General features: G+C 42.7%; 1 protein-coding gene across 1 annotated transcript; it reads right to left on the reverse strand.

Annotated features, from left to right (window-relative positions):
* Positions 1–516: 516 nt before the first annotated feature.
* Positions 517–10,230, reverse strand: ssr2 (signal sequence receptor, beta). The gene is made up of 6 exons (XM_080735050.1): positions 10,172–10,230; positions 8,117–8,274; positions 6,411–6,509; positions 3,102–3,210; positions 2,253–2,330; positions 517–1,677 (listed from the first exon to the last, which is right to left on the reverse strand). The coding sequence occupies exons 1-6, from the start codon at positions 10,220–10,222 to the stop codon at positions 1,567–1,569; spliced, it is 606 nt and encodes a 201-aa protein (XP_080591176.1). The 5' UTR covers positions 10,223–10,230; the 3' UTR covers positions 517–1,566.
* Positions 10,231–20,075: the final 9,845 nt, after the last annotated feature.

A 20,075-nucleotide genomic window follows, 5' to 3' on the forward strand; every position in this document is an offset into this window, starting at 1 on the left:
TTGTGTCACCTAAGATACAGAATCTGACAATATTTTTTATCTTGAGCAGGCTCTATTAGAGGCAATACAAAAACCCAGAGAAGAGGACAGTTACATCATGCTTTAATCTGGGAATCTTATTTAGGCTTGTATCACCTGCAGAGTAGGGCTGGGCAATTTCTTTATACATCATTTTGTTACATTTCTTATTCTCATAAAGCACCATCTACCGAGCTGGAAAATGTTTTCATATGAGGGTCTGCAGCCAAATACAGAATCTTGGGGGTCCTTGACATGCCAAAGTTTGAGAACTTTTTTTTTTTCTTTTTTCAGACAACGGTCATAGGATTTAGAAGACATTTGAAGGTCTTAATAGGTAAACAAAAAGCAACATTTTTGAAATATCATATTAATATATGAAGCCATATATCCCAGCCCAACTGCAGGGGGTAAAACCTTAAACAAATCAAACTTTATGCTTAAACAAACTGCCTGACATAAGTTCACAACACAAATAAAAAGCAGCAAACCGCTACGTTAAGTTTGTCTTGTTTTATTGTCTAACAAAAGAAAGACATATTCGATTCCAGACAAGACTTAAAATTCCACAGTTTCATTAAGAAATAACATCAATCAAATTAATTACAACATAAGAAACTGTACAAACAGCCACTTCGGCATAGGTGGTGCGTCTAGGCCACTGTTTGTATCAACCAACAAAAAAAAGTCAACCAGTTGATTCTGGACTGGTCCTTACACACTGGGAGCGTTTAGTTTCTGCGATTAATTCACATTAATTTAAACTCATGCCATGAGTACATCCACACAGAACACAATTATTATGTGGAGATAGTTGTGGATGTGTTTCCCCCCTCACAGGCTGATACCTGTATGAATGAGACGTAAACTTACATGAATAGTTTGATGTGAAATATATTAAAATGGTTTATTCATCGCACTCCCGGTGTGTAAGGAGTAGTTCACCCATGAAAAGAAATGCATCTATTTCTACCACCATTCACTGGGAGCGTTGTTTTTCAGAGTCCATAAAAGCTTTTTGATAGTTTTGCGGTTAAAATCGCTGTCTCCGTTTTTTACATTATTTGTTGGTTTCTTCATTTGCCATTAAAGAACCCAACACAAATGAAAAATTAAATTAAAGTGATTTTTATTGAATGAACGATAGAAACAGTAATGTTTGGGGTGAACCACTTGTTTAAAAAAAGATTTGACAGTAAGGCGATGCCCAAGAAACCCCGGCATTTAGGGCCGGCATCCGCATTTTAGATGGTCCTCAAAAAATATGAAAGAAATCAAAATAAATCACTGTCAAGGATGGCCCTTGATCGCTGCCGTGTTCGTTGTCTTTTACCCCCAATATGGGTAAATAAGATACAAATACCCCCCAACCCACTCTCCCCTCCCTAAGTCCCTCCCCGCCCCCGCCCGACTCTTATCCACATAAGCCCTATTTTATACTCCGTCCTACGACGGTGTGGTGAGGCCGAACTAGCCGATCTACAAGCTCACACACTTGCAGGTCGGCTATTTCGGCTGTTGATCATTTTTGATCATAACGGAGAATTTCTAGTTCTTCTTGGCCTTGGGTGAGTCGTACTTTCTCTTGCTGGAGTACCACAGGAGCAGGGGGATGCCGATGGACGGGAGGGTCATCACGCCGAACGCTGCCCAGTCCAGCTGTAGAACACACACACACACACACATACACGAGAGTGAGATTAGTCAAATGAACAAGGGCTGTCAAAATTATGACGATTTTAAATGGCGATTAATTGTGACACGTTTTGAGTTTATAATTCTATATTCTATCGCGTCATGTTTGCATGTTTGGAATTGTAAGGGCTGAAATCAATAATATATCAGTATTCGGATATTAACCTGCGGGCCACACTAAGTGCATGTGGCCCCCAGGCTGCCAGTTGCCCATGTATGGCTGTAAGTGAAACCGGTAACGGCCTCGGGAGCCAGACTGTTGCCTCCCAACTGTGGCATCTAATTGGTCTGTGGTGCGGGGCGGGACAAATACACCGGTGTATATTGGCTGGCTGATGACATAGCTACCCTAACCCTACTCTGATTCGCTGGAACAACATCCAATCAGCAACGACGTCACCTACGTCACAAGTGACGTTCAGATATACGAGTCAACTGAATCATTTCCAGACTGATGTGGAGAGACAAAACAAATCAGGGAACGGAGCGAGCAGGCCGGCACCCAGGCTGGTGAGAAGCACAGTTTGCAGAAGACTTACGTAGTGAGGAGAGAAGCGTCTGTCAAACTCTCTCTGAGCCAAGATCCCGCCCTGTCCTGGAGCGCTGGTGTAGCCAACCTGCGTGACGACAACATACAGTACATACCCATCACATTCTGCTATATATATCATCAACCTGTATGACAACAACATACAGTACATACCCATTACATCTTTCCTTTTTTTCTTATGCTTTTTAAGACATTTGAACCTATTTAGACCTGAGGCAGATTCTAAAAACTCCTTCTAAATTCTGACCCAACTTTAATCACACTTTGTCACAGTTAGATTGAGAATAGGAGCGCTCGTCGTGCGGCGCGGGGCGGAGCAAGCGGTCGCTTTGATCCACAACAATGACAACGAGACAACGTTGCGTCGGCAGGATAGCGCCTCACCCCACGGAGGTTAGGTTTAGGCATAGTTTTACTGAGGTTAAGGTTAGGGTTAGGCATAGTAAGCTAATGGCTAAACACAGATGAGATAGGCTAGTATATAAACAAAGAGTCGTCGCAGACCAGTGATGTCACCGACTGCACAAGTGAATGGCTAAAGTAGTGAAAATAGACAATCTACAAGCCCACGATGCAACACACTGTGAGCTTGTAGATCGTCTATTTTCGCTACTTCTGTGTCATACTGTTGTGCGATAAAGTATAAATAACGCTTTGAATCGATTATAAGGAGTGTATTTGAAAAAGAAAGTGTATATTAAAAGATATTTAAAAGGTCTTACAAGTCCCAAGTCCTTAAACTGTCACTTCACTGCCATCTATGCCTGGAACCCCCCCCCCCCCAATCATGTTGGGGTCACGACCCACAGGTTGAGAACCACTGCATTAGAACACTCACCACCACTTTGCCTCCCTCCTGGGCCAGGTAGCTGACGGAGGCAGAGGTGAAGTTGAAGTAACCGGCCTTCAGGGGGCGCAACACCACGGTGTGAGACACGTTGCTGGCACTGGGAGTGTGAGGGTTAAGGCGCACACACACACATATCACTGACCGCGATGGACAACGTATATTGCTGTCGCTGCCGGGTCTTCTTGGAAACCACCATTATGTCCAAAACTGTTACTTGTCATAAACCTAATTAAAAAGAATATAGCAAACACAGCCAATCTGCAAGCTCAATGTGTGTTGCATTGCGGCATGTTGTGAGCTTGTAGATAATATTGGAGAGAAAAAAAGGTATTTGGAATATTTTTTAAACATTCTAACAACACAAATCTTGTATGTGGGGGAGGTCCCTGGCACCAAATAATTTCAAATGTGGGGGTGTGACCAAATTATATTAATTTGATCTGCTAGAACATTTAGGAATCAAGCCCAAATAAGCAAATACACTACAAACAAGCCCCCACAAGAGTCTTAAAGTCGCATTGTACTAAGCCAGCTTGGCAACAGTGGAGCTGTGAGCTTGTAGATCTGACTATTCACAGCCGATATTCAGCCCCCAGATATGGACGCTAGGGTTCAAGTGGGTAAACGTTCAGAATTCGAAGGGATGCTTGTGATTGGCTTGCAATGCATGTTCATTATCTAGACCAGAGGTCTTCAAAAGAGGTGGTCCCCATGGTTACAACAGGGGAGTCACCAAATATTTGTGATTTATCTTTTTATTTTTTACAATAACAACTTGAGTCCTAGCATCTCTATTCTGAGGACGACTTTAGCCGAAAATAGCCAAATATAAAAGCTTGTAGATTGGCTATTTTTGACAAAGAGGTTTGGTGTAGAGGGGGAAAAAATGAACACATATTAATTTGGGGGGTCCTGAAAATGTTTGAGGACCACTGCTTTAAACAGCATTAGAAAACAAGCCCAAATACGCAACTACACTTTGGAAACAAGCCCAAAGAAAAGCAAACTGCAACTACCAATATTTACAAGCAACTTATAAGCCTGAATAAAAGTCGCTTAGAATAGGCAGACATGGCAACACAGGTTGCCCTGATCATTAGATTTTAGCTCATGATGGTTGTCATACACATTTCTTATTGTAATTAATTAGTTGTGTTTTAGACAGAGCAATAATATGACGTAAGCCTTTTCTAAACAAACAATGCACAAGGCCATGTATTTACTTGTATACCTTCAAGGATAAAACAAAAAAAAAGGAGAACAAGCAACGCGTCGCGACACCTCGTGAGCTGGCAAACAAGATGGACATCAGTGATGTTAATAGGTTTTTAATGTAATGAGTCCTGGGACCCAAGACAGGTCTTTCGGATGAGTCCCAGGGATATTTTATGGGTCCCACAAAAATTCAACGCGTCATGTCATTTTTGACAAAGTGCAGCATTTAACTTGAATTGGTTATTATATGGTTATGTTCATGTTACGTAGAAATGTGTCTGAAAGAAATGAACCACAATTCCAAATCTTACAATTTTAATACTTCCAAATAGTCATGTGATGGTTTGATTTTTTTTATACCTAACCGGTAATATCGGATGTTGACCACTTGGGGGCGTAGATAGAAGCTTTTACCGAGTCTTCATAATCAACAGCCACCTGTTATTTTATATACATCGATAATATATGGATCTTCTAAGTGAGATCATGATGTCTCCTGTTTGTACTGTTACTGCTTCTATGGAATGGGGGAAATGCCGTGCTTGTGTTTGCTCTGCTGTACAGAGAAGCAGTGGACTGGGTCAAAAACAGTGGATTAGGATTGCTTGTAGATCGGCTACTTTTGTTTTTAACGGTTGATCATAGAGGGACGTGCGCGGGAGGGCAAGGCCACCAAATGGACGGCGCCGCCACGAAAACACTATAATCAATCAAAACAGTTAGGCAGTCTAGGCTACATACATACTGTCTCAGATAGCATACATGCTAGGCTAGCTTGCTTCCTCCTTGTTGTAGTTGAGCCAATAAAGGTTATTTGACCATGTTCACCACAACGTTAATCGTCGCTATTGTTGTAAAGACGCAATGAAGACCTGTGTGGCTTCTGACACGTTGTCCAATGTCCACCACATCTATAAACAATAGCGCGTGTATCCAGTTGTTTTGAATGAAGAGGACAGAGGGAGAGGAGGCGGGTCGCTGTGTGTGAGCAGTGAGCTGCAGTGTCGAGAGTGACATCATGTGTCTGCGCCGTGCCATACACGTTCTGTGGGGGAACCCTTTTCGGTCACCTGATACGCTGTGCCACTATGGTCAGAGAGCGGCCCGGTGCTACGCTAAAACTCAGGCACCCATTGAATTCTGTGACCAAGCAGTGTCGCACAAAATGGCGTCGTGGATTCAAAACACAGACTGTCGTTAGTTTTATCGTCTGTTTTAAGACTTTCTACGCGGATTTCATTTGTGTTAACGTAGGGTTAAGTAGCATGCCTTCACCCATGAACAATGGTGGCGTCTGTGGACTTTTTAAAATATTTTTTTTTTCGCGACGTGGTAAATTATTTTAACGTGGATTCCAATGGAGGCAATGCGTCCGTGGGACCCCACAGGGACGACGTGAATGCGTCTCTAGGCAACGTGAATGCGTCAGAGACGCGTGATGCGCACGTATTGACGTCACTGTGGACATACATGTAAATAGCGAGTAGTGCTGAGTCTGTGGGTCATTCAATTTAGGCCTAGAATTATTGAATGCTTTAACCATTGAAAAATAGCAGATATACAAGCTAACAGAGCTTGCAGATCTGCTATTTTTGAAAAAGTCGTGAAAATGTGTGCAAATCTTTGAATATATGTATTTTCAAAGCGAACGTTTGTAACTCAAATTTTGCTTCTGGGTGGTCCCTGGAACTAGATATTTTGAGATGGGGGTCCGTGGCCAAATAAATATCATTTTGGGGGTCCTTCTCATGAAAAGGTTTGAGCACCACTGACATAGTAGTCTCTCAAGAACAGACTAACTGAGCTCCATTTAAGTGAAAAGGACCTTTTCTTTGACGAAGGCTGGCCAGATTGCTGACATATAGAAACATAGGTTTTTCAAAAAGTCTTAGAAGGATTCAAAAGACACTTATAGAATTGGGTCAAAATTCTCATTTTCGTGATTTTTCAAAAATAGCAGATCTACAAGCTCGCAGCGCGGCATGTGAGCTTGTATATCTGCTATTTTTCAACAGTTAAAGCATAAAATAATGATACACAATAATGTGTACCCGTTCTAAATGGGTTAAAGTGAAAGGATACGGTGCAATTCTGTCCCACTTGACGTTCAGCATTCCTGAGACGATCCCAAAGTCCTCTGGGGGGAAAGAGTCATCGGACAGCTCCACTTCCAGGGCAGCGCTGTGGAGGAAAAGGATATTAGAATATGATAACAATAATAATAATAATAATGTCCCCACTCTGGGGTGTTTTTAACCCATCCTATGACTATCAGGAGCAGTGAGCAGCTATTAGTGAATAAGGCTGTCACGTCACAATTCTCTATTCAAACCGAAATCAAATTGACATTCGATTCAGAATTGCGATTCACTTCTGCGTGCATGCGTGCTTCCGAAGGGGGAGGGAAAAAAAGAGTCGACAGTGCAGACAGAGGAGACTCGCAGTGAGTGAGAGTGACCTTAGAATCGAAAGTTGAATTGAATTGTGGATTAGGCATATCGTGACAGCCCTATTAGTGAATAGGGTTGGGATCCGGAACCAGAATGAATGGGTTTCATCGGATTTGGAAGCATTTCCAGAACCTGCCAGGTTTTAACTGTAATGTAATGTAATTTGTGCAAGATTTTGAATAATTTAGCTTTTTGTTTTAACACCAATCTTCTATTCTGGGGGTCCCTAGCACAAAACCTTTTCACATGGGGGTCAACATCCACAAGCTCACAATGCCTCGCAGATCAACTTTTTTCAGCCAAGAGGTTTGGTGTAGAGGTCCACTTTAGAATACTACTAAACACGTACAGCACTGAACAACCTGGCTCCCCTGTAGGCCCGTACCTCTTCGTCATGTCTGCCAACCTCCTGGAAGTCACAATACACTCTTTCTGTTGCTACCCCAACACTGTTTTTTTTTTTTACAACCCTTTTTCATAGTTTCCATATAGTTTCATTGTTTGACAGCACGATCATCAGTGTATTTTGGATTCATGTAACACACATTTAACCACTTGAACCATCAACACTTAATAAACTTGACCTTTCACTCTGTACTTAGTCTGCTTTTTTTCCCCTCTACACCAAAGCTCTTTGCAGAAAATAGCCGATCCACAAGCTCACAACACTTCGTAGCGCGAGGCGTTGTGAGCTTGTAGCTATTTTTGGAATATGGACACTAGAGTTCAAGTGTTTAATATAAAGGACCCCCCGTAATAACTCTGAGACCCGGACCCCCTGTTGAAGACCCCTGGTCTAGTGCTTTTCAACCGGTGGTCCTTGAGGATGTTCCAGGTGGTTCCCCAGCAAAATAATGGGAGTTGGTAACCAAATGGACCCTTATAGATAACTCCGAGTGCCGCGCTGCGAGCTTGTAGATCTGCTATTTTTGAAAAATCTTGAAAATGTGTGCAAGTCTTTGAATATCTTTGACCCGATCTTTGACCCGACTTCTAAATCCTTCCTCTAAATCAGCTGTTCTCAAACTTTTTCATGTCAAGGACCCCCAAAATCAAAAAATTTCGGTCGCAGACCCTTATCTCAAAATATGTTGTTCCAGGGACCCCCCCGAGAAGCAGAGATTTGAGTTACAAAAGTCTGCTTTTCATTTTCATGATTTTTCAAAAATAGCAGATCTACAAGCTCGCAGCGTGGCACTCGGTGCCGCGCTGTGAGCTTGTATATCTGCTATTTTTCAATAGTTCATTCAATAATTGTAGGCCTAAATGGGTTAAAGTGTAAAATGAAACCAAATGGCCGTCTATTTGGTTTCATTCATCACACACACAGGGCTTTACCTGGTGCCCACGTTGTAGATGTTGTACTGCAGGGTGAGGTCTCGTCCCTCCACGGCGTAGCGGTTCAGCAGGGCTTTAGAGGCCAGCAGACGGGCCCCCTCCTCGCCCGTTCCCACTCCCAGCACCGACAACAGCACAAACACAAGCACAGTCCTCATCTGAAAACACACAAACACACACAGTGTCAGCGTTAACACGTATCCATAATCAATGATTTCATTATCGATTAGTTAGGCCTGTCACAATTATTTGACATAATCGGAATAATCGTTTAAATGTTGAAAAATGTTCACATATAATATTTCAAAAATAGTGGAAATAGCAAGCTCAAGCTTGTAGATCGTCTATTTCCACTATCAAAAGTAAAACGTTGTCAAATATGTCAGTCATGTGTTTGTATATTTAGGTTAAGCCTACAACCAAACAGAAATGTTAACGACAAAAACACAATTAAATTGTTAATCACAATTATTTGAGTGACAATTAAATCATCATGAAAAATCTAATCTTGACGGCTCTAATCTCAAACACACACACACACACACACACACACACACACACACACACACACACACACACACACACACACACAGTGTCTGAGTTTAAAGGTGAACAAATATCCATAATCAATGATTTGATTATCGATTAGTAGCAAACCCTGTTTGAGGCATACGTCATTATAGGCGAAAAGAGAATTAAAAGAACACCGAGGATGTTACAGTAGGCAATAAATAACAACAGTGGCATTAAGGTGATCAATGTTTCAGGTAAATACAACAACAAGAAAACTACAGTTTTGATCAGAGTTGCAATGTCATCTCTGTTAATCTTGATTTGTTTTTTCAATGGAAATAGCAATACAATGGGAACAATGCAAGATAATGAATTTCACTCATGTTTTAACTGTAAACGTCTGATATGTTACAATAAAGCTGATTCTGAGTACATAAGACAGTCAATGAATTCTGGACCAAATGACAGACCAAATCATCTCCAACAATACGAAATGCGTTCTCTCAGTCTGGGCCTGGGGTGGGGTCCCACAGATGCAAAATCTTATCAAATCGGGGGTCCTTGAAATCCAAAACTTTCAGAATCACTAAATCGACAACTAACAGACAGCCATGCATTATAGATGACGATTTAACATGATGTTAAGTCAAATGGTTTCAAGTAGGCCTACAGAGCCAGTATTAAAAGCAGAATACATTTGCAGTGGGTTGCAATGAATGGAACTCTCCGGTTTAAACGACCAGGCAAAACAAAAAGTAGTCTATTTTTTACAATGCAGTTCAAGTAACGGTAGCTTTTAGCTAAGCTACCAAGGCAGCCTACGTGAACAATAAGCAGCCTGGCCAACGCAGAGCTTGTATACATCACACATAACATCATGTTATGATAGCATGAGCCCTGCACTTAATGATCTTGTGCATTAAAACATAGCTGATCTGCAAGACCATTGCGGTTATAAATCACTGGGCTTGTAAGCAAACTGGGATTTGTACATTGGGAGAAAAAAAAGACACAAGGGGGAAAAAAAACTACCAAAAATAAACATTTCGGGACGCCAGGGTGAAACGTAAATTATCTACAGCTAAACAATGTAATTCACTCAATGTGAACGAGCTGCAGTGAAGTAGTGGATGTGACGCCTTTACGCTTACGTGTACTTGACTGGACCATTCAAACTGACGTTAGGCTACGCTACAGAGAACATTTGTTTGTCCAACATTAAAACGAAATCCGCAACAATGAATTATGTCGTTAAACAAGTTTACCTATCCAGGCAGGGCGTTGAAACGTATCTATGTAGTGTTTATTTTAAGATAAATAAACTGCAAAGGCTGGACGCTTACGTGTACATTGACTCGACCATTCAAACTGACGTTACGCTGCTAATAAACACGTTCGCACTCGTTTTCCTACTTTAAAACACTATCCGAACCGATACATAACGTATTAAACGTATTAATGAATGTTTGCAGAATGTTGAAACGTGTATATTTGATGTCTATTCGAGGTAAATAAAGAGAAAAGACAGGAGAATGTTCTCACCGTTGCTCTGCTGTTCTGTGACTCCGATGTAGAAGGAGCGAGCTCGCACATGCGCACAAGCTGTGTACTCCGCTTTGGAATGACGTGTAGACCACGATAACTTCCGCTTCACCCGGGGGTTTCACATCCGGTCCAGAGCGGATACGGAACCGGCTTGTTGTGCGCTGTTGATTTGCCTGCTTGGAAAGGACCGGATACAGTAGGCGGGCTATGAGACCGGATCAGAGCGCCGAGCGAGAAGTAGAAACACGAGGGTATTCGAAGATATAGCTGATCTGCAACGCTCACGACTCGTCGCGAAGCTACGCGTTGTGGGCTTGTAGATCAGCTGTTTAAGAAAAACGAAAAGAAAATGCGCTTCGCTTTTGGAATGACGTGAGGATTTTATTTTTTTAAAATGGGAAATTAATGTTCGGCAAAATTGTGCTAACATTATAACGTAATAATAATATAATATTGTATTAAAAACAGAAATACTACTTATTATAGGCTTTAACTACAACAACTACTACTAGCCTACTACTACTACTAGACTACTACTACTAATAATAATAGTAATGTTAAAATACAGGTAGGCCTATAGCTAATATTTTAGCAGCATAAATGATGTGCATAATGTGGGGATATAAAAACAAACAGGCCTAATAAATGACATGATTTCTTTGAGATGAATGAATGTAGCTTTCAGACATAAGGTCAACATGTGAATAAACACAAAGAGTTTAATATCTAAAAGAAAATACTTCAATAAAAAATACAATTATTTTTTAATATATTATTTATAAATATTCTTTCTAAAAATGTCATCAACCACTTAATCCCGAGATATTACATAGGCTAATAAGGCCTATTATAAATCTCATGTTTCTTTTTTTTTGTTGTAAATTACCTACTTTGTCATAAGATTGTCATACAAGACAATTATTGTGAGCTTCAGCGATTTTCAATATTTCAATTATTTTTTAATTCAAAATAAATTATATTAAAGAAAAAGTATGTTTTTTGGCGATGCAAGGTTTCCACCGCGGGCGATATGACAAACAGCTGATCTACAAGCTCACGATGCACCGCAACACGACCCGTTGTGAACTTGTAGATCAGCTTTGCCAATTTGCCAAATATCCCAAAAAAAAAAAGTAGAAATGTTTTGAAGATGTGCCCAATTAGAGATGAATGTGGGGTTGATGTGGTTGGAAATGGTTTGATAGAACACACGTGACGTCTGTATAAAATCAATACACAAAAATGTAAAGAGTCAAGAATGATGACAAAATATAGGAATTTGACGTAGAAATCCTACTTAATTTTTGGACTTTATTACTAAAGCCCAGCGGAATCGAAGACTCTCAAAAGATCCGTTCACTTTGACTCAGATGCAATATAAAATGACATAAAAAGGTTTATTTACAGCGCTGTATACATTCACACATCAGACATGTTGCTTCAGCAAAGCAAAACGATGGACTGACTTTCTCTGACAGTTCATTATTAATTTGCTAAAACAAAACATCACTCTTTCCGTATTCTTCTCTGCAGAGCTCATTAAAAGCCAAGAACCTGATCTCTTTCTCACAGCCATAAAACACAGTGGCACTGGCAACTATGACCTCCTTACCAGGGGTGTCACAAGGGGGGGGAGGGTCACAAGGGGGGAGTTACTAGGGCCCATGGTGGAGGGGGCCTTAATTATTTTACACTTTAGCTTTTGAAAAATAGCAGATATACAAGCTCACAGCGCGGCACTCGTGAGCTTGTGAAAATGTGTGCAAATCTTTGAATATATGTATTTTTTTTACATTTAACATTTATAACTCAAATTTTGCTTCTGGGGGGTCCCTGGAACTAAATATTTTGAGATGGGGTCCGTGGCCAAATAGCATATATTTCATTTTGGGGGTCCTTCACATGAACATTTTTGAGCACCACTGACAGAAACATAGGTTTTTCAAAAAACCTTAGAAGGATTTTGCTATTTTTCAATAGTTAAAGCACAAAATAAATAATGCATAATAATGCGTTCCCAGTCTAAATGGGTTAAACCCCTCCCCCTATGAAGAACATTCAAGGGGGGCCCGCAGTGAATACCCAGGACCCAGAATTTGGTGCGACACCCCTGATCCTTACCTATCCTCCCTCATCCCTACCAGCAGCTGTGTCTCAGTCAGGGTCATGCAACACTTAACAGTCTTCAAAATATAATAATATCTAATTCACCTCATTTCCTCCCTTTTGATTACATTTCACACATAATCAACAACCTAAAACAGTGAAGTGAAGCACAAGCAAATACTACATTAACATTAAACATTAGTAAGAATAAAATACATGATGGAAAATGTAACCTTAGCTAGACAGGGGCCCATAATTCTTTAGAATCATGACATTGCGTACATGAGTAAATAATACAACAAAAAGCAATAGGGGCTGTGGGGAAAAAAGTGGTTATTAATGAGACATTCCCTCAAAACATCAGACACATCACACCCTCCCAGGTTTAAGATGCACCATCATATAGAAGAAATGATTGATATAAGCAAACTGTTTTTGTGGTGTGAAAGCACACCTATCTGAGAGGAGCTAGCAGTCATAAAGTAAGATCTAAGAATAAGAAGAGTAAATACCCTAGTACTGCACTAGCAGACATCTATGGCCTAATTTAGGGTTGGGCAAAATAAGGCATCTCTGCAAAATCCTGGCGAATTATTACGCACATAAATGTGACCATACATGTGTTGTTTGAAGATCCAATTGATGGATATTTCCGTGTGTGTGTGTGTGTGTGTGTGTGTGTGTGTGTGTGTGTGTGTATGGCTACAGATATAATTGTGTCCATACATTTGTTGTTGAAGATCCATTTGTCTTCGTCCACATTGTGTGGTGCTGGGTTTTCCTACACGGCTGTATCTAAGGAAATGAAACAGTAAATAACAGGATACTACTGTGTCATTAAACATGCAGAATAAAATGCAGTCTGTAGGCTATTTCCTTAACTGTGAAATGTTGAACAAATGTATTCACATCGTATATAAATGTTATCATTCAACAAGTTATGTATCTCAACACATTACAAATATCTCTGTTCAGTTGTGATTCACTCAACAAACACTTATGATTGTGGACGCCACTAATAAATGTTGTATTGTTTGTAAAAACAGTATGAATTGATACAATCTACTGAAAATCTGGTTGTCCAATTTATATTTACAGTTCAGGAGGGACGACCATTAGGTTGAATGGGCTTTATTGACAAGAATGGTAGCATACAAGCAGCAAGATAACACATAGAGATAAGCAGCAATTACAGCAGCAACTGATGACATGAGCAGCAGATAGCATATAATAATATAGGCAGCAGGCATGGATAAATGCAGCAATATCTAAACTACAAGCGGAACCTAAGAGTGGCTTATGGATTCTACTATCGAATCAATGTACCGCGGGTCACGATATATATTACGCTATATCGTGAATTAAGCTCACCGTGGTAACATGATCCGATACCCCCCAGCGGGGATAAGCATAATCCATAGAGGTAGACGCTGGGGATGGCGGTGGGGCAGCGTTGAGCTTAGCAACTGACTATAGCTGTGCTGCTAGGTCTAATGTACTCTGGGTAAGAGGGAGGCTGAGGCCGCTGGCCCCCGCCCCCCCCGGGCGCGCTATCAACCCTTAGCTCGCCCCTCTTGAACTAGCTACGTCATGACTTCCTGCGCTCAATTTCAGGAGGGACGACCATTAGGTTGAATGGGCTTTATTGACAAGAATGGTAGCATACAAGCAGCAAGATAACACATAGAGATAAGCAGCAATTACAGCAGCAACTGATGACATGAGCAGCAGATAGCATATAATAATATAGGCAGCAGGCATGGATAAATGCAGCAATATCTAAACTACAAGCGGAACCTAAGAGTGGCTTATGGATTCTACTATCGAATCAATGTACCGCGGGTCACGATATATATTACGCTATATCGTGAATTAAGCTCACCGTGGTAACATGATCCGATACCCCCAAAAGAAGGACCCACGCGGGTCCCCCCCCAAAACACGCAATGCTTTAGAATCCATAAGACTCCTAATCAACGGTGAGGATGATTTGTTTCCGCGGACCTAACAGCTTGGCCACTGCTGTGACCAGAAGCGCATATAACTAAACTAACCTATCTAAGCATTCATAACATTTGCCCCCAGCACCCAGAATACATTTTCTTTTTTTTTCTTTTTTTATTATTATTATTATTATTTTTTTTACATGATTTATGCAGCCCTATTTAATATTTTACCACCCCCGACCACCTTGCTTTGCGAGAGAAGAAAACAACACACAGCATACATGGCTCCGCCTGACGCGCCTTGATTACTCGCAGCTTGGCACAATCAATCTTTAATCGTCCGCTGCTTCGATCACTCCAGCGTCGCCTGGCTGCTCATGAGCCTCTGAGCTTGGAGAATCTCTGGCCTGCTGAACCTAATGTAACGGACATAGGCTGCCGATGACCATCGACCCAGGGACTGGATTGTAGCCGAAGGCACCAGTAGGGCTGCTGAAGTAGCTGCTCCGATACGCAGGGAGTGCGGCGTGTAGAGGGCCGGCGCCAGGCCTTCGCTCTGGCACAACGCCTTCAGCTTTTCAGCGAACCAGGCTCTTGTCATGGGCCTCCCCTCGGTGGTGCGAAACAGTGGATCATTAGGAGCTGACATCGGCCGGACCGCCAAGTATCTCGCCATGGAAGTGAAAAGACAAAAAAGTGAGTTAGTTTTTGCCACCACTACCGGCGTGCCCGCGCTAAATTTATCAGTTTTAGACTTTTTTAGCAAAACAGAATAATGCGTATCTTCCATTACTAAATCAGAAAAGCAAAGGCCCTCAGATGGGTCGAAAGCCAGGGTGCTCGCCGTGTATTCCCCGCAACGTAGGAAAGCATAGAAGGCGAATAATAGAACAGCTTCCAACATGACATTAATGTGCCATGCGAATAGGCCTCCCCTTAATTTCCCCACCAGCCTGTGAAGCACCGCTATAGTGATAGGTAAGCGGCTATCATTGCCTTGAGTTCGCTCCTTCTTGATGCCGTTGAGCAACAGGTGAATGGCTGGGTTGCTTAGAATGCTTGGTACCGTCGGGTCACGGCAGCGGAGATGGAATTGAATGCCCGAAATAATTGCTTTAATGGACCCGGCCTGTAACTTTCTAGATTCGAAAGCATGAACTATAAACGCACTACACCATTGGGATATTGAGGGGAAGCAAGGGACATGCAAAACGCTCACAAAAATTGCAGAAAAACCACCATGCTGAGTCATAGGATTTAATGGTGCTTGGGGCGAGGCCCTTACGCATGTATTTCTCTGCGGCCTCCCATAAGGAGACCAGGGGCCTTTCCGGAATTAATCCAGCGACATCTCTGCGAACGGTGGAACTGCCAGGCCTCTGGCTGCGGCCTCCGGACATAGCGTGCGGAATTCCTGGAACTTTAAACGGGACAGAGCGTCAGCAATACGATTTTGTTTGCCTGGAATGAACTCTGCACGCATGATGAAATTGCCCTGCAAGCCTAGCCAGGTAAGGCGTCTTACGAATGTATTAATAATGCTAATCGAAGAGCGCCCTTTATTAATTACTTGAACTGTTGCTTCGTTGTCACATCTAACGGAGATTTTTCTCCGGGCCCACTTGTCTCCCCATAGAGAGGCAGCTACAACAATGGGGTACAGTTCAAATAATGCAATAGATTTACATCCTTGAGGTAGCATTTGCATTTCATTTGGCCATGAACTGGCAAACCATTCCCCTTTAAAGAATCCCCCGAACCCGACGGAGGGGGCCGCGTCCGTAAAGAACTGCATGGCTTCGGAGGCCTCCTCTTCCTCATTGTAGAAGAAGGAGATTCCGTTCCATTGCGCTAGAAACAATGACCAGAACTTGAGATCTGACCGGCTCCCCTCGTCTAATTCAATATTATCTGAGAGATCCTTTTTTCCCTTTGATAAGTCGATTAATCTACACACAAACGAGCGCCCGTGGGGAATAATGCGCATCGCAAAGTTAAGGTGACCTAGCAAGGATAGCAGCGCCCTTTTTGAAACGGCTGGCGCCTCCGCTGTTTCCTTAATAATCTCTCTAATTCTTAGGAGTTTCTCTAACGGCAAGGCGGCCTGCATTAGAACACTATCCAGCATGATTCCTAAGAATTCGATCCTAGTTAAGGGACCGACTGTTTTTTCTTCGGAGAGCGGCACTCCTGTTATTTAATGAAACAGTAAATAACAGGATACTACTGTGTCATTAAACATGCAGAATAAAATGCAGTCTGTAGGCTATTTCCTTAACTGTGAAATGTTGAACAAATGTATTCACATCGTATATAAATGTTATCATTCAACAAGTTATGTATCTCAACACATTACAAATATCTCTGTTCAGTTGTGATTCACTCAACAAACACTTATGATTGTGGACGCCACTAATAAATGTTGTATTGTTTGTAAAAACAGTATGAATTGATACAATCTACTGAAAATCTGGTTGTCCAATTTATATTTACAGTTCAGGAGGGACGACCATTAGGTTGAATGGGCTTTATTGACAAGAATGGTAGCATACAAGCAGCAAGATAACACATAGAGATAAGCAGCAATTACAGCAGCAACTGATGACATGAGCAGCAGATAGCATATAATAATATAGGCAGCAGGCATGGATAAATGCAGCAATATCTAAACTACAAGCGGAACCTAAGAGTGGCTTATGGATTCTACTATCGAATCAATGTACCGCGGGTCACGATATATATTACGCTATATCGTGAATTAAGCTCACCGTGGTAACATGATCCGATACCCCCCAGCGGGGATAAGCATAATCCATAGAGGTAGACGCTGGGGATGGCGGTGGGGCAGCGTTGAGCTTAGCAACTGACTATAGCTGTGCTGCTAGGTCTAATGTACTCTGGGTAAGAGGGAGGCTGAGGCCGCTGGCCCCCGCCCCCCCCGGGCGCGCTATCAACCCTTAGCTCGCCCCTCTTGAACTAGCTACGTCATGACTTCCTGCGCTCAATTTCAGGAGGGACGACCATTAGGTTGAATGGGCTTTATTGACAAGAATGGTAGCATACAAGCAGCAAGATAACACATAGAGATAAGCAGCAATTACAGCAGCAACTGATGACATGAGCAGCAGATAGCATATAATAATATAGGCAGCAGGCATGGATAAATGCAGCAATATCTAAACTACAAGCGGAACCTAAGAGTGGCTTATGGATTCTACTATCGAATCAATGTACCGCGGGTCACGATATATATTACGCTATATCGTGAATTAAGCTCACCGTGGTAACATGATCCGATACCCCCAAAAGAAGGACCCACGCGGGTCCCCCCCCAAAACACGCAATGCTTTAGAATCCATAAGACTCCTAATCAACGGTGAGGATGATTTGTTTCCGCGGACCTAACAGCTTGGCCACTGCTGTGACCAGAAGCGCATATAACTAAACTAACCTATCTAAGCATTCATAACATTTGCCCCCAGCACCCAGAATACATTTTCTTTTTTTTTCTTTTTTTATTATTATTATTATTATTTTTTTACATGATTTATGCAGCCCTATTTAATATTTTACCACCCCCGACCACCTTGCTTTGCGAGAGAAGAAAACAACACACAGCATACATGGCTCCGCCTGACGCGCCTTGATTACTCGCAGCTTGGCACAATCAATCTTTAATCGTCCGCTGCTTCGATCACTCCAGCGTCGCCTGGCTGCTCATGAGCCTCTGAGCTTGGAGAATCTCTGGCCTGCTGAACCTAATGTAACGGACATAGGCTGCCGATGACCATCGACCCAGGGACTGGATTGTAGCCGAAGGCACCAGTAGGGCTGCTGAAGTAGCTGCTCCGATACGCAGGGAGTGCGGCGTGTAGAGGGCCGGCGCCAGGCCTTCGCTCTGGCACAACGCCTTCAGCTTTTCAGCGAACCAGGCTCTTGTCATGGGCCTCCCCTCGGTGGTGCGAAACAGTGGATCATTAGGAGCTGACATCGGCCGGACCGCCAAGTATCTCGCCATGGAAGTGAAAAGACAAAAAAGTGAGTTAGTTTTTGCCACCACTACCGGCGTGCCCGCGCTAAATTTATCAGTTTTAGACTTTTTTAGCAAAACAGAATAATGCGTATCTTCCATTACTAAATCAGAAAAGCAAAGGCCCTCAGATGGGTCGAAAGCCAGGGTGCTCGCCGTGTATTCCCCGCAACGTAGGAAAGCATAGAAGGCGAATAATAGAACAGCTTCCAACATGACATTAATGTGCCATGCGAATAGGCCTCCCCTTAATTTCCCCACCAGCCTGTGAAGCACCGCTATAGTGATAGGTAAGCGGCTATCATTGCCTTGAGTTCGCTCCTTCTTGATGCCGTTGAGCAACAGGTGAATGGCTGGGTTGCTTAGAATGCTTGGTACCGTCGGGTCACGGCAGCGGAGATGGAATTGAATGCCCGAAATAATTGCTTTAATGGACCCGGCCTGTAACTTTCTAGATTCGAAAGCATGAACTATAAACGCACTACACCATTGGGATATTGAGGGGAAGCAAGGGACATGCAAAACGCTCACAAAAATTGCAGAAAAACCACCATGCTGAGTCATAGGATTTAATGGTGCTTGGGGCGAGGCCCTTACGCATGTATTTCTCTGCGGCCTCCCATAAGGAGACCAGGGGCCTTTCCGGAATTAATCCAGCGACATCTCTGCGAACGGTGGAACTGCCAGGCCTCTGGCTGCGGCCTCCGGACATAGCGTGCGGAATTCCTGGAACTTTAAACGGGACAGAGCGTCAGCAATACGATTTTGTTTGCCTGGAATGAACTCTGCACGCATGATGAAATTGCCCTGCAAGCCTAGCCAGGTAAGGCGTCTTACGAATGTATTAATAATGCTAATCGAAGAGCGCCCTTTATTAATTACTTGAACTGTTGCTTCGTTGTCACATCTAACGGAGATTTTTCTCCGGGCCCACTTGTCTCCCCATAGAGAGGCAGCTACAACAATGAGGTACAGTTCAAATAATGCAATAGATTTACATCCTTGAGGTAGCATTTGCATTTCATTTGGCCATGAACTGGCAAACCATTCCCCTTTAAAGAATCCCCCGAACCCGACGGAGGGGGCCGCGTCCGTAAAGAACTGCATGGCTTCGGAGGCCTCCTCTTCCTCATTGTAGAAGAAGGAGATTCCGTTCCATTGCGCTAGAAACAATGACCAGAACTTGAGATCTGACCGGCTCCCCTCGTCTAATTCAATATTATCTGAGAGATCCTTTTTTCCCTTTGATAAGTCGATTAATCTACACACAAACGAGCGCCCGTGGGGAATAATGCGCATCGCAAAGTTAAGGTGACCTAGCAAGGATAGCAGCGCCCTTTTTGAAACGGCTGGCGCCTCCGCTGTTTCCTTAATAATCTCTCTAATTCTTAGGAGTTTCTCTAACGGCAAGGCGGCCTGCATTAGAACACTATCCAGCATGATTCCTAAGAATTCGATCCTAGTTAAGGGACCGACTGTTTTTTCTTCGGAGAGCGGCACTCCGAGATCTTTGAACACTTTGCGCACTGTATCAATACCTCTAGCGGGCGGTGCATTAGCAAAATCAATAGTTAGAAAATCATCTAACAAATGGAGAACGAAGGGGAGTTTAAACGTGTTATACAAGATCCAGCATAACGCTTCCGACAGTGTGTCGAAAATGCGAGGGCTGCTGCGGCACCCGAACGTTAGCTTTACCGCAAAATACAGTTTGGAACGCCATTGAATGCCAAACAGGTGCCATTGCGTAGGGTGTAAAGGCATAACTTTAAACGCGTCCACAATGTCCGCTTTAGCCAGCCAGGCTCCTGGCCCCGCG

Source organism: Nannobrachium achirus (genome assembly GCF_963921795.1).
Source record: "Nannobrachium achirus genome assembly, chromosome: 10".
Classification (NCBI taxonomy): Eukaryota; Metazoa; Chordata; class Actinopteri; order Myctophiformes; family Myctophidae; genus Nannobrachium; species Nannobrachium achirus.

What these genes read in the sequence shown, in the direction of transcription:
- ssr2 (XM_080735050.1), bottom strand. Translation starts at nt 10,222, where the DNA reads ATGTGCGAGCTCGCTCCTTCTACATCGGAGTCACAGAACAGCAGAGCA. An exon ending in ATCTACAACGTGGGCACCAG is followed by an intron (nt 6,510 to 8,116) that starts GTAAAGCCCTGT and finishes TTTCCTCCACAG; the next exon opens with CGCTGCCCTGGAAGTGGAGC. An exon ending in AGGAGGGAGGCAAAGTGGTG is followed by an intron (nt 2,331 to 3,101) that starts GTGAGTGTTCTA and finishes GTCGTCACGCAG; the next exon opens with GTTGGCTACACCAGCGCTCC.